Below are 15,220 nucleotides of genomic sequence, written 5' to 3' on the forward strand. Positions count from 1 at the left end.
GGAAGAGACAGGAAGCAATGATGAACATAACACCATTTCTCCTCTCAGAGAACTCATGGACAGTAGAATCTGAGACAGATAACAACATAATTAGAATCCTGGTCGGGTACTGAGATTGCAGAGGATGTGGAGTTCATCCATTTGGGGATGGAGGGTGGGGATCGGGGAAGCCAACCTGGAGAGGACAGCACTGAGCCAACTTCTGACTCAGGGGGAGAGTTTTTTTCAGATATTAAGGAAGGGCAGGCTGAGCTAATGCAATCATGTGTCAAACCTCCATGAGTTTTTCTCTTCACAAATGGATATTAACGTTTTTATTTAATCAATGGTATGAATAGATATAAACTAAAGGACTGACAGCTCACCAAGAAGTCCTGGGTGCTGTAGGCATGGAAGAATGAACAAAATAGTGCGTTCCCATAATCTAGAATGTACCTTTGGGGCTTTGCTTCAGTTCCTTCATCTTTTTGAGGTCCTGGGTACCACTGAGACTCTCATGGAACTACTTATACTATCATTAGAAAAAAATTCACATCTGCACATACATATAATATTTAGATGTTGGCTTCTAGGGGTCCACAGATCGCCAGAAGCCCTTCAATCCCAGTTAAGAAGTCCACCTTTAGGGGTGGTTCCACTCTTTAGGATTGGCAGTTTTTCCCATAGAATCGTGGACTCTGTGCCTTTAGGGAGACCTTCAAAGTCCCATAGAACCAATTGCTTAAAAATGATATTTCAGTCCTTTCTGTGCTAGGTTGTCGCATGTTGTTTAAGCCCATTCTTGAAACCTTCCAGAGTTGAGAACTGTTTTTGAAGCAACTCTGACTGTCTTTCTATGTAGCCCTATTAAAATTCTTCCTCACACTAAACCAAAATTGGATTTTTGATTTTTTTCATTTCTGGCTCTGTCTAGAATGATCTGGAACAAGAGCAGGTCATCTATCTTTCGATCATCTCTCTAACCTCTCCCACTCTCCATGAGTTTAAGGACTTTTACTTGAGGATTTGGATCCCGAGGTTCCTCTAAAATAGTTCTCCATATAATGGGGACATCTCTAAGCATTTTCCACGCTTGAAAGAATCAATAGGTTTCTGCTGAATGAGTGAAGGAACTGTCCCAGTGTTAGATAAATTGGAGGAGTGCTGCATTGCTTGGCTCTTCTAGGAGAGTCTGCATGCATATTAGCGCCTTAAAAGCTCTGATAAATCCTGCAGCACAGACTTTTTCATGGCTCCATTATCATTGTGAGAAGTAGGTGTTTGCTGGCGCTGACTCAATGAACCGCTGCTCTGTGAGAGTGTTTAAAGGAGAATAGGGAGCCGAAACCGGTTTGGCTCAGTGGATAGAGCGTCGGCCTGCAGACTGAAAGGTCCCAGGTTCGAGTCCGGTCAAGGGCATGTACCTGGGTTGCGGGCACATCCCCGGTAGGAGGTGTGCAGGAGGCAGCTGATCGATGTTTCTAACTCTCTATCTCTCTCCCTTCCTCTCTGTAAAAAATCAATAAAATATATTTTAAAAAAAATAAAGGAGAATAGGGAATGAATCTTATAGGGAATGAGTCCTCCCCAAGTTAATTTTCTCTGTTTTTCCCCCCACACAGCCTCTTGATTTTGAAACGACAGCCATTCACAACATTGTGTTCCAAGCGGAAAATCCGGAGCCTCTGGTGCCTGGTGTTCAGTACAATGCCAGCTCGTTCGCCACGTTCACCCTTTTTGTGACAGATGTGAACGAAGCCCCTCAATTTCCCCTGCACATATTCCAAGCAAAAGTCAGTGAAGACGTGGCCATAGGCACCAAAGTGGGCAACATGATTGCCAAGGATCCGGAAGGTCTGGACATAAGGTAGAGAGCAGGCTGGGCAAGCCTAGCTGTGCTGAGACCAAGGCCAGTGGGAGGGAAGAAGGGCTGGGGGTGGGGGTGCGGCTGGGGGTGGGGGGCACAGAGGACCTGGCCTGACTCCAAGGCTCTCTCCTAAGGGAGCAGCCAGCGATTTGAAGCCATCTGCAGTGCATATGGTGAACTTGACCTTGGTTCCTGCAGGGGTCAGTACCCTGCGTGGGGAGTGGGGGGAATCCAGGCTCAGACAAGTGGGAAGCATGTCAGGTTGCATCCGGCCCACTCACTGCAGGTCCCACTGAGAGCTGGTAGGTTCAGGAGATGGGGTCCAGAGACGGGGCTACCCAAAGCCAGATCCTGTGTCTGAACCAGTCCCCACGGCCAGGGTTTGGGGGAGAGTTCCAGCCCAGCCTCTAAGGTTGACTGGAGGTCTAGACAGAGAGAATGAAGCAAAAGCCCAACTGGACAGACTCAGCCACCTGACACAACTAAGGGAACATTCTGGATGCAGAGTGTACAGGTTCCTTACCTCTCCAGAGAGTAGGTCTGGGGTAACACGACCCATTCCAGAGCACACCTCTGGCGAGGCTAGCGTTCAGGCCGAGGTGGTTAAACAAATGTATAAATCTTAGCAATTCGCAAGCTTTTTTCCCCCCCCAGTACAATAGGATTCACAAAGACTTGCCTTAAAAATGTACAATGATCATTAATTTGCCCAAGAAATATATGTATGTGTATATATCTCTATCTGTGTCAATATATATAACCTCTTTAAGTTCACATAGTTAATGAGCACATAAACAGGACTAGAACCCGGATCTTTTGCCTCTATTGTATGACAGTCTCACCGTATAAGGCATAACCAATGCATATGGTTATGATGACAATTCTTTAAGTTTCTCTAAACATGTGAGGGGAATCTTGTCTCCCAACAAGCTGTCATTTACGCACTGGGAATCAGTGCTAAGGCCTTTTTCTGATTGTCTGTCAAGGAGTGAAGTTCTCACCTACTGTTTTAGTCTTCTAGTTTAGCCCTTCTCTAGTTTTATAAAGAAGGAAAGTACAGTGGGGGCTATACTGCATGGTTTGGATAGATACACTCTATACATCAGAGTCACAAATTCTGATGAGGGACACGTTTATAATTTTACAACCATTTCTTGGTTAACACCTGCTTCTTCCTCCTTCATGAGAATGCTGTAAAAATCATTAGTCAAAGGCAAGAGAATAAAATTCGAGTTTATGAGTGGGGAAACAAAGGCATTTAAAAAAACTCTCAGATAGATCAAGGAAGAGATAGAGTGTATATACTATTAAATGAGATTAGAAAGGTGAGGAAGAAGACTGAGGACAGCGTCCTGTAAGAAACAGTCTTGGAGGACAAATGAGAAAAGTGTTTTTAAGAATAAAGAACAATGAGCAGTTCAGAGGCTAGTGATAAGTCAGTTAAGAATTAAGATGACTCCAAAGATTTTGGCCTGAATAAGTTAATTCTTTCTCTCAGCTCCATAAACTTATAAACCATCAACACCCCATGAATCCTAATCCAATCCACCAGTAAAGATTAGAGATTTTTTCATTGAAATACATCCAGAATGCAGTGCTTCTCATTACTTTCGCCATGGTTCAGGCCACCATCATCTCTTTTCTGGATTCATCCTTGCCCCACACTGAGTCTATTTACTACAATCAGAATAGTCCTTTAAAAATGGAAATCAGATCACATGACTCCTCTGAGAGCCCTCCAAAGGGTTCCCATCTCACTCAGGGATGAAATCCTGGTTACATAGGGTTTCTTGTGCACACACAAGCCATCACAGTGCTTGGCATATAGAATATACTATAATTGGAAAAAATAATTTGCTGAACTAACACATCATAACTTTTTAATCATTATCTTTTCTTGAGCATGTAGGTTGTGTTCAGTATTTTTTTATTATATAAAATGTTTTGCATGTTTGTATGCATCTAATTCTTTTATCACTTCGATTAAATTGTTTTTGTTGAGGGAAAATTTCCAGAGGTGAAATGCTTTGGTCTAAAGAAATGAACCACCTATGGCTATGATGTGTTGCTCCACAGAGGGCTGTACCAATTGTTTTTCCTGTGGTTCTAGTCTTGTCTCTCTCAAATTCATCTGACACACCTACCAGTGAGTGCCACTGGTAACACCAATATGACTAGGTTGCCTTCCTGCTGAACACCATTCCAAGGCTGCCCACTGCTTCCCACGATCTGGCTCGTTCCAGGCTCTCTGGCTTCGTCTTTTCCATCCATGGCTTCCCATCTTTACCCCGACACTGCTGCAGCGCCTGACTCTCCCACAGGGCAAGCTATTCCTTGGCCTCCAAGTGACAGCACGTGCAGTCCCTTCTGCTCAAAGCAGCTCCTTTTCTTGCCTCAGCTACTCCTTCAGAAAGGCTGCTCTGATTCCCATGAACTTCTCTGGGGCTCCATAGGGTCCCTTTCACTGTCTTTACCACTTTCCATTGGAGTTATTTATCTCTGTGTGTCTCCTCTACTGGCCCAGGAGCCTCTTTTTGTAATCTGTCTGCCTGATGTTTGCTAAACACTCAGTAGATGTTTGTTGAATGAAAGAGTTCACGGGGCCACCAGTGGCCTCCGAGTATCCACCCATTCACACAACATCTCAGGTTTTCTTAGAAGGGTGGTTTACTAATCCATTTTAAAAGATGTTTCCAGGTTGTTTTCATTAGAATTCTTTGATTGCCAGAAAAGCTTACCTGTTTTTCCCCCTGAGTTTGTGGCTATACATTTTCTAATGAAACAAGTACAACTACCGCTTTGTAAAGATGAGCAAATCCCCGTTTTGAAGATATGAAGATAGAAGATATGCAAATAAAGCATTAATAGTATTACATAATGATCTTTAAAATATGCCATAAATAATACGCAAGGGATAATGTGGACATAACAGCATAGTGATGCATAAACTATCCTCCCGTTTCCACATAAAGTAACATGGGCTTTCTGTTGCTCTTTTCACTTTATGAAGTTATTCCCTGAGAGGCGACACGAGAGGCTGGCTGAGAATTGACCCTGCCACTGGCGAGATCTTCACTGCGGCTCCACTGGACAGGGAAGCTGAAAGTCTGTATCGCGTACAAGTGGTGGCAACTGAAGTAGGTGAGCAAAAAAAAAAAGTAACAAATTAATAGGGGACACACCAATAGAAATAAGAGGGAGGGAAAGTGAGTGGGTCAGATTGTCAGAATAGCTTAGAGTGGAAGAACAAGAAGGATACAAAAGTGAAGGGAGCCCTGGCTGGTTTGGTTCAGTGGATAGAGTATCAGCCTCAGGACTGAAGGGTCCCAGGTTCAATCCCGGTCAAGTGCACATGCCCAGGTTGTGGGCTTGACCCCCAGTGGGGGCGGGGGCGTGCAGGAGGCAGCCAATCGATGATTCTCTCTCATCATTGATGCTTCTCTCTCTCTGAGATGTTTCTCTCTCTCATCTTGATGTTTCACTTCACTCTGCATGTGTCCTAAAGGCCTTGCGCATTGAGCAGATCGATGAATCAAAACCAGGTTCACAACCTGCTCCAATTGGCAGTTGGCATCCCTGAAATAATCGATGAAATGACCCAAGAGCACAGTAGCTTTTCAAGTGTAGTCAGGGGCATAGAAAACATTTGAAAAGAAAAGCAAGAAGACAGGGATCACTGTAATCAAAGCGGGTTAGAGCTAGAAATTGTAGAAACAGTATCTGTGTTGAAGTCAGGGAGAACGAGAACATAGTCTTTATGTTGCACTGACAGCCGTGTTTGAAGCACTCGGTGTGATGACTTACTCCTATGAAGTAGGTACTGTTAACGACCATATTTTATGAATGAGGAAACCAAGGCACTGAGCAGCTACACAGCTTGCTCACGATCACATAGCTACCAACCATCTAGGCTACCGCGTCCAAGTTGCTCACCCCCCTACCAGAGTAACTACTGTGCAGCCCTTCACTCTTTCCTAAGAACGCGGCATGTGGGGTCCTCCCAGAGCCACATGCATGGCAGCCGAATAACCGAGGCTGAGAAAACATAACGGACATGCCCGAGTCAGTGCTGAGGAGCAATGGAAGGTGTGGGCTCTGACCTCAGGCCTCCTGGGCTGGAAGCTTTCCTTGCCGTATGACCTTGGACAAGTCACACACCTTCTTTGGGCCTCAGTCTTCTACCTGCAAATGCAAATCAGAGCCGTTTTGAAGTAATGTCTATAAGACATTAGCACATCAATCTTATTATTATCATGAAGGCTTTTTAACCAGGTCTGATTCTAAACGTTTGTTATCTTTCTGCTACCTCAATATACCCAACTAACTTGAATTGTAATTTTAAAAAAAAGAATGAAATATTCTTTCTTACTAAGAGGAAATGAGAGAGCTGATATTCCTTTCAATCACTCAATTCCCTAGGTGGGTCTTCCTTGAGCACCGCAGCGGGGTTCCACCTGGCTCTGACCGACGTGAACGACAACCCCCCGCGGCTAGCGAAGGAGTACACAGGCTTGTTCTTCTGCCACCCGCTCAGCGCGCCCGGAAGCCACATCATCCAGGCGAGGGACGATGATCTGCATTCATTTCAGTTTACATTTGCCCTTGGCAGCGAAAGCTTACAAAACGACTGGGAAATTTCCAAAATCAACGGTGAGTTGTCAAAAGCACATCGAGGAAAACACTGGTGGATGATGGCATGGGCTTTTATGTGCCTCGATGGGCCTGCAGCGCTCAGCACACGGCATTCCCCAGGCTCCAGGGAGGAGCCGCCTGCTTTGGGAACTTGCAGAGGGGAGCTCCCCAGAGGGGAGAGAGCCCCAGGCTTTGGAGGGAGGAAAGATGGCTCACACACAGCCACCCCTGTAGTGTATGGAGATGGATAGTTGGATAATCTGAGTAGCATTTGCAAAATTTCCAGTGGCAGCTGAGAAACAGATTTCATAATGATGTTTAAAAACAGCTTTATTGAAATACTAGAGGCCCGATGCACGAAATTCGTGCAAGAGTAGGCCTTCCTTCCCCTGGCTGCAGGCACCGGCTTCCCTCTGGCACCCAGGACCCGGCTTCCCTCGCAGCCCTTGTTTCATCTGGAGGGTCATCTGGTCTAATTAGCATATTACACTTTTATTATTATAGATAATTGACATACAATAAGCAGCACACATTTAAAGCATACAATTTTATAAAAATTGACATATGCCCTCACCAGTTTGGCTCAGTGGATAGAGCATCGGCCTGCAGACTGAAGGGTCCCAGGTTCAGTTCCGGCCAAGGGCACATGCCTAGGTTACAGGCTCGATCCCCAGTAGGGGGTGTGCAGGAGGCAGCTGATCAATGATTCTCTCTCATCATTGATGCTTCTATCTCTCTAACCCTCTCCTTTCCTCTCTGAAATAAAAAAATATATTGAAAAATAAAATAAATAAATAAATAAAAATTGACATATGTCAACACCATTGAATGCAGTCAGCACAATCAGGATAATTCTATTTCAACTCCCCTCCCCTCAAAAAAAGTTTTACACGCTGTTAGAGTCCCCAGTTTCAGCCCACTCTGCCTTTCCCCCATCACCAGGTAACTACTGATCTGCTTACTATCTACTATAGATTAGTTTGCATTTTCAAGAATTTTATCAAAATAAAGTAATACAATATGTAATCTTTTTTCATCCGGCTAATTTCACTGAGCATATTTATTTTGGGTTTTAGCCATGTTGTTGTGTGTATCAATACATCTTTTTTTTTTAATTGCAGAGTAGTATTCCATGGTATGACTCTATCACAATCTGTTATTCACTCACTAATTGATTGTCATTTAGGCGACTTCCAATTTTTGCTATTACAAATAAAGCTGCAATGAACATTTGTGAAGAAGTATTTTGTTGGAGCATATACTTCCATTTTCTTGATTAAATATCTAGAAGTGCAATGCTGGGTACTATGGTAGCTGTATGGTTAAATTTTAAAGAAACCGTCACATTGCTTTCCAAGTAGTCTATAACATTTTATAGTCCCACCATTGTGTGAGAGTCCTCAGCATTCTCCTTAATACTTGCTATGCTCAGTCTCTTTAATTTTAGCCATTCTAGTGGGAGTGTAATGGTATTTCATGATGGTTTTAATTAATATTTCCCTAGTGACTAATGATGGTGAGCATTTTTTCATGTACTTATATACCATTCATATATCTTCATTGGTGAAGTGTCTGGACAAATGTTGTGCCCATTTTTAAAAAATTGACTCTTTGGCATCTATTGTTGAGTCATCAGCGTTCTTTGTCTAGTAAAGATACACATGATCTGTCAGGTACATGTTTACAAACATTTTCTCCCAGGCGGTGGCTTGCGTTTTCATTTTCAACAGTGCATTTTAATTTCAAACAAATTACACACACACACACACACGAATCAACCATACAATCATCTCAATAGATGCAAAAAAAAGCACTTGAAAACTTTAACACCCATTCCTAATTTTTAAAAAGCAAACAACCCTCTCAGCGAGTTAGGAATAGAAGAGAAAGTCCTCAACCTGACAAAAGGCGTCTGTGAAAACCCACAGCTAACTTTAGACGTGATGGTGAAAGAGGAGAGCTTCCTCCCTAAGATCAGGAACAAGCCAAGGTATTTGTCTGGAGATTTGTCCTGTAGAAAGTTTTATCTACAAATACAACTTCTTTAATAGATTACAGGGCTATTCAAGTTATAGACTTCTTCTTGGTTGAGTTTGTAGTTTACATCTTTCAAATAATTTGTCTATTTCATTTGATTTATTTAATTTATTGGCACAAGTTACTTGTAATATTATTTTATTATTCTCTTCATATCTTTAGGCTTTGTGGTGGTATGACCTCACTTTGATATTGGAAAATAATGTCTCTTTTTTTTTTTCGCTGATCAATCTGGCTAAAGGCTATTCATTTTATTGATATTCTCAGAGAACCAGCTTTTGATTTCATTGATTTTCTCTATTGTGTTTTTGTTTTGTATTTCATTGCTTGTAGATATATATTATTTTCTTTATTCTTCTTATGCTATATTTAACTTGTTCTTGTATTATTTTCATTATGGTGGAAGTTGAGGTAATTAACTCGAGAACTTCTTTCTTTGTTAATATAGGCATTTGGTGCCATAAACTTATCTTTTAGTATCACTTTAACTGCATTCCACAAAGTTATGTATTGTGTTTTCATTTTCATTCAGTTTAAAATACTTTCTAATTTTTTTTTTTTACATTTCTTCTGTGACCCATGAGTTATTTAGAAGTGTGTTATTTAGTTCCCCAATATTCGGGTATTTTCTATATCTTTCTGGTTACTGATTTCTAATTTAATTCCATAATGACCAGAGAACATTTGACTGAAATACATTTCAATTTATTGAGCCTTTTTTCCCCAGTACTTTAAAGATTTCTCCACTGTATTCTGCATTGCATTTTTTTCTTTTTTGTTCCCTTGAATGTAATGTGTCTTTTTACTCTGGATGCTTTAAAGATTTTCTCTTTATTACTAACTTTAAGCAATTTGATTATTATGTGCCTTTTCATAGTTGTGGTGGTTTTTTTTTCCTTTCCCCTAAGATTTGCTGATTTTCTTGGATTGAGAATTTAGTTTTTATTAAATTTGGGGGTGGGGAAATTAGCAATAATTTCTTCAAATATTTTTTCTTTATCATTCAGTGTTCATGGCAACTTTATGAATGTAACTGCTGGGGATTATGATAACTGACTGTATTTAGTATTTGTTTCTAAATCATAAACTGAGGACTTGAAAAATGCATTAACTCCTTTTGACATAATGGAAGGTACATGTGGAGTGGAGATACTTTGGGTAGTTTAACTCATATTTATTTATTTATTTATTTTAAATATATTTTATTGATTTTTTTTTACAGAGAGGAAGGGAGAGGTACTGAAGTTGCCATTCATTTTACCCCTATTCTGACAGGCACTCATGCCAGACTCTCTACTGGGGATGTGCCCACAACCAAGGTACATGCCCTTGACTGGAATCGAACCTGGGACCCTTCAGTCCGAAGGCTGATGCTCTATCCACTGAGCCAAACCAGTTAGGGCAATTTAACTCATATTTAACCGTTTCCCAGTCACCCTCAGTATGTGATACAAATATGAGCTTGATTCCTGCTGATCTGGGTACTGAAGTTGCCATTCATTTTACCGCTATTCTGACAGGCACTCATGCCAGACTCTCCACCAAACACACCAGCTTCGAGGAGAGAGTTTATAACGTCCCAATCCGCATCAACGATGGAGGTCGGCCACCCTTGGAGGCGACTGTCTCTTTATCAGGTAGGCATTTTGCTGCAGACAACCTGGGATAGTGTCTGTTTCCAAGCGTAGTTTGAAAGATGTGTCACCTTTGATATGAGGTTCTGCAATTGTTTACTCAAAAACCTAAACTACTAAATCCTGTTCTGCTTTTCAGTCACTTTCTGCTCGTGTGTGGAAGGGAGGTGTTTCCGGCCAGTAGGTCATATGCCTGGGATACCTACTGTGGGCGCGACAGTTGGCATACTCCTGACCACATTTTTGGTCATTGGTGAGTGTAATCTCTCAGATTCAAGGATTTCTGTTCTGGTCCTGAGAAACATCAGCTCACCTAAGGGTCTGTCTTAATGGGTTGCTCTGGTGGCTGCTCAAATGGTAACCTGGGCTATAGCCAAGAATATAGATCACCAGTAAACCATATCAAACCTTCCTGGTTGGAGGTACCGTTTTAGTATCACCCTCTTCCCATCATTGCCTGATTGGTTACTTTTGGGAAATAAAGCATAAATGTTGGTGTATAATTATAATTCATAGTAATCTATTGTGATCCTCTGTACTTCTGTGGTTTCAGTTGCACCTTCTCTTTTATATCTGATTTTATTTCTTTGGGCCACTTCTCTTTTTATCTTTGAGTATGGGTAAAGTTTTATCAATTTTGTTTCTTCTCAAAGAACCACCTCTTTTTAAGTTTTTTTCTTTAAATTCCTATTTCATTTATTTCTGCTCTAATCTTAATTATTTTTTCCTTCTCTTTACTTTGGGTTTGTTCTTTCTTTCCTAGTTCATTTGGGTTTAGAGTTAGATTTTTTACTTTTACTTGGGATTTTCTTTTCTTTCTTTCTTTTTTTTAAAGTCAGCCTTTATAGCTGTGAACTCCCCTCTTAGAACTACTTTTGCTGCATCCCATACATTTCAAAGAGTTGTGCTTTCATTTATTTCAAGATAGTTTCTAATTTCCTATTTGATTCCTTGGTAGTTTAGACGCATGTTGGTTAGTCTGGATGTATTTGTGTTTTTTCCAGTTTTATCCCCACTGTAGACTTCTAGTTCATGCCGTTGTGGTAAAAAAAGATGCCTGATATGATTTCAGTCTTCTTAAGTTTATTGAGACTTGTTTTGTGATCTACATGTGTTCTATCCTGGGGAATGTTTCATATGCACTTAAAAATATATATATGTTAATATGTATCTATTAAGTTAATGTGGTCTAATATGTCCTTTAAGGTCAAATTTTCCTTGTTGATTTTCTCTCTGGATGATCTATTCATTGATGAAAGTGGGGTATTAAAGTCCCTACTATAATTGTATAACTGTCCATCTCTCTTTTTATGTCAGTTAGTATTTTATTTATTTACATATTTGGGTGCTCCTACATTAGGTGCATAGATGTCTACAAGTGTTACATCCTCTTGTTGGATTAATCACTTTATCATTATGTGATGCCCTTCTTTGTCTCATCTCACAATCTTTGTTTTAAAGTCTATATTGTCTAAGTGTTGCTACCCCAGCTTTCTTTTAGTTTCCATTTGCATATGTCTTTTTCCATCCCTTCACTTTGTCTGTGAATATCTAAATATCTGAAGTGGGTCTTTTGTAGACAACATTATGTATAGGTCTTGATATGTTTTCCTTTCAGCCCCCCTCTGTCATTTGATTGGAGCATTTAGTCTATATTTAAAGTAATTATTGATAGGTATGTGTTTTTTGCCATTTTGTTTGTTGTTTTCTGGTTATATTTGTAGTTCTTCTCTGTTCCTTTCTTTTTCTCTTGCTTTCATCCCTTGTGATTTGATGAATTTCTTTAGTGTTATATTTAGATTTCTTTCTCTATTTTTGTGTGTATGTATTAAAGGTTTGGGTTTGTGGTTACCATGAGATTATATAATAGTATATAATAGTCTATTTTAAGTTGTTGATTGCTTAAGTTCAAATGCTTTCTAAAAGTACTACATCTCTATCCCTCACCCACGTTATGTTTTTGACATTATATATCTTTCTTTGTGTGTGTATGTTTGTATCTCTTAACTAATTATTGTTGATATAAATGATTTCACAGCTTTTGTTTTTTTAACATTTATATTAGCTTTATTAGTGGTTGATCCACTAGTTTTACTACATGTTTGCCTCTGCTAGTGAGATTTTTTCCTTTTATATATTTTCTTATATCTAGTTTTAGCCTTTTCTTTTCTGCTCTCAGAAGTTTCTTTAATATTTCTTGCAATGCCAGTGCAGTGGTGATGAACTCTTTTAGCTTTTGCTTGTTTGAGAAACTCATTTTCTCTCCTACAGTTCTGAAGGGTAAGATTATCTGGTGGAGTATTTCTTGGTTATAAGTTTTTCCTTTCGTCACTTTTAATATATTGTGCCACTGCCTTCCGGTCTGCAAAGTTTCTGATGAAAAATCAGCTGATTTTTTATGGGGATTTCTTTGTCTGTAACTTTTTTTCTCTTGCTACTTTTAAGATTTTTCTCTTTGTTTTTAACTTTTGACATTTAAATTATTCGTGTGGGTCTCTTTGGGTTCATCATGTTTGGGACTGTCTGTGCTTCCTGTTCAGGGCTGGGGAATGTCTGGCCCACAGGTCATATAAGGCCCTCGAAATCATTTGGTCTGGCCCTGCCAAGGCATTAGGGGTGAGTTAATTAAATGTTTGACAAACTATAGCAGGCTAATTTATAAGGTAAATTATAAGTCACTGCTCTCGTGACCATGGAATGGGTTTAAGGCAAATATACTAGAAGTTCAGTTATTTGCTCTTTTTAAATGGCCCACAAATGATGTTATAAATATCCAAATGGCCGTTGGCAGAAAAAAGGTTCCCCACCCCTGCTTGGTTATCTGTTTCCATTGCCAGGCTAGGGAGATTGTCCAGCTGATATTTCTTCACATAGGTTTTCTGTCCTTTTTCTTTTCCTTATGGAGCCTCTTTAATGCAAATGTTAGTAAACTTGATGTCCTAGAGGTCTCTGATACTCTCCTAATTTATTTTATTCTTTTTGCTGTTTTAATTGGGTGATTTCCATTACTTTGTCTTCCATATCACTTATCTGTTTGTTTTTTCATCAGCTAATCTGCTATTGATTCCCTCTGTGCATTTTTTCATCTCAGTTTCTTGTATTCTTCAGTTCTTATTGGTTCTCTCTTACATTTTCTATCTTTTTGTTCTTTCTGTGTATATCCATACTTCTGAGCTCAGTGAGCATCCTATGATCATTACTTGGAACTCTATCTGGTAAATTGCTTATCTCCATTCATTGGGTCCTTTTTCTGGGGTTTTATCTTGTACTTTTGTATGGAGCATATTCCTCGGTCTCTTCTTTTGCCTAAGTCTCTGTGTTTACTGTACATATTAGGTAGATCAGCCATGTCTTACAGCATTGAGAGTGCCCTTATGTAGAGGTGTTCTATGGGGCCCAGTGGCACAATTGTCATGATTACATGACGGGACAGACCCCTGGCTCAGCTGGATGTGGTGTTCAGTTGCGACTGCTGCTGATGCACTGATGTAGCATGTAGGCCTCTGGTGTGGGTGGCAGAGGTGTGTGGGGGTAGGTTCCCCACCCCCAGATTGGGGCACTTCTTTGGAGGGGCTCCAGAGCCACCAGGGGCCACCTGCCAGGGTAGGGTCCTTGTTTAAGTTTCTAAATGGGTCTCTGAGCATCCAGTCTTTTCTGCCAGGATTCCTCCTGTGAACTTGCCATATTAATTAAATATTAAATATGGCATATTAATTAATTAAATATGGCATATTAATTAAAAAACAACTACTCCCTTTTCCATATCGGTCTCTGATTTGTAGTACACATTTAAAAGGCACAATGTAATTTTAAAGGAGTTCAGAAATGGGGAAAATCTCAGAGGTTAGATAGTCTCAATCTGGAGCCATGAGGAAGGTGACAAAGAAATGTGATATTTGATGTGGACACAGTGAAAGTAGGCTCTAGGCAGGTGAGCACGTCTGAGAACAACTTTCTGGTTGTTCTGATTGGACTATTTCTTCTGTGGAAAGGGATGAAAGACTGGAATCAACATTTATTGACTATGTACAAAGCTCAGGAACTCTGTCTGATGCTTACACACTTAATTTTCAGAGTAGTGCAGGTATTAGACTCTATATTCTTTGATAGAGACCAAGCAATAGCTACCAGCTTAGCTATGATTTAGGACTTGGTGCATACTTACTGACAATAAGAAAAGTGATAAGCTTACTTATCCAAGAAGGTCAAGGCCTACAATCCCCTTTTCACCAGGACAAAACAATTTTGTTGTGCCGAGGCCGGTTTGGCTCAGTGGATAGAGCGTCGGCCTGAGGACTGCTTACTGCTTTATAAATAAATGTGACAGTACATTTTAAGATTCCATCTATTTGACCCTGAGTTTTCTCGAGGCAGCTGATCGATGTTTCTCTCTCATCGATGTTTCTAGCTCTCTATCTCTCTCCCTTCCTCTCTGTAAAAAAAAATCAATAAAAAATATATTAAAAAAAAAAAAAAAACAATTTTGTTGAACCACAAGCATAAATGAAGTTGTATGAGTCACTTTTTCCTACCAGGGTACTTACTGCTTTATAAATAAATGTGACAGTACATTTTAAGATTCCATCTATTTGACCCTGAGTTTTCTCTTTCAGGTGTAATTTTAACAGTTGTGTTTATACGACTGAAGAAGAATAAAGGCAAAGATAATGTTGAAAGTGCTCAGGGATCTGAAGCCACACCTCTGAGAAACTGAATTTGAAAAGAAATATTTGTCCCAAGTGCCATTGGATAACACCACCATTTAATCCCACAATTTTTGCTTTTCATCCAACATATGCACTATAATTTTTTACAGATATGCCTTCTTGCCCTTTAATATTTTATAACTTTTAGGTATTTCGTGTGCTATAGACATCAGAGATATTTTCCATTTTCTCACAATACTTTCCCCTCTGCAAAAGCCTTAGCTATTTATCCCAAAACAAAATATATGTGTTTTTCCCCTTTAGGGAAAGATGGGATGATGAAATAGTCTGGGTTTTTTTTTTCTTTATCAAGGAGATTTATCAGTCATCCACCACAGAACTTCCTGGATTCAGTTTATGCTTCT

The 15,220-nt window shown here is 40.0% G+C and overlaps 1 protein-coding gene across 1 annotated transcript; it reads left to right on the top strand.

Moving 5' to 3' along the window:
• Positions 1-1,601: 1,601 nt before the first annotated feature.
• LOC106694967 (cadherin-17-like) lies at positions 1,602-14,975 on the top strand (the record flags this gene model as incomplete). The annotated part of the gene is made up of 6 exons (XM_014447960.2): positions 1,602-1,846; positions 4,857-4,987; positions 6,266-6,496; positions 10,036-10,152; positions 10,289-10,402; positions 14,763-14,975. Coding segments are annotated over 6 exons (939 nt in total), but the record flags the coding sequence as incomplete, so codon positions are not given.
• Between the last annotated feature and the right edge of the window lie 245 nt (positions 14,976-15,220).

The sequence above is a fragment of the Myotis lucifugus genome, unplaced genomic scaffold (assembly GCF_000147115.1).
Source record: "Myotis lucifugus unplaced genomic scaffold, Myoluc2.0 scaffold_732, whole genome shotgun sequence".
Taxonomy (NCBI): Eukaryota; Metazoa; Chordata; class Mammalia; order Chiroptera; family Vespertilionidae; genus Myotis; species Myotis lucifugus.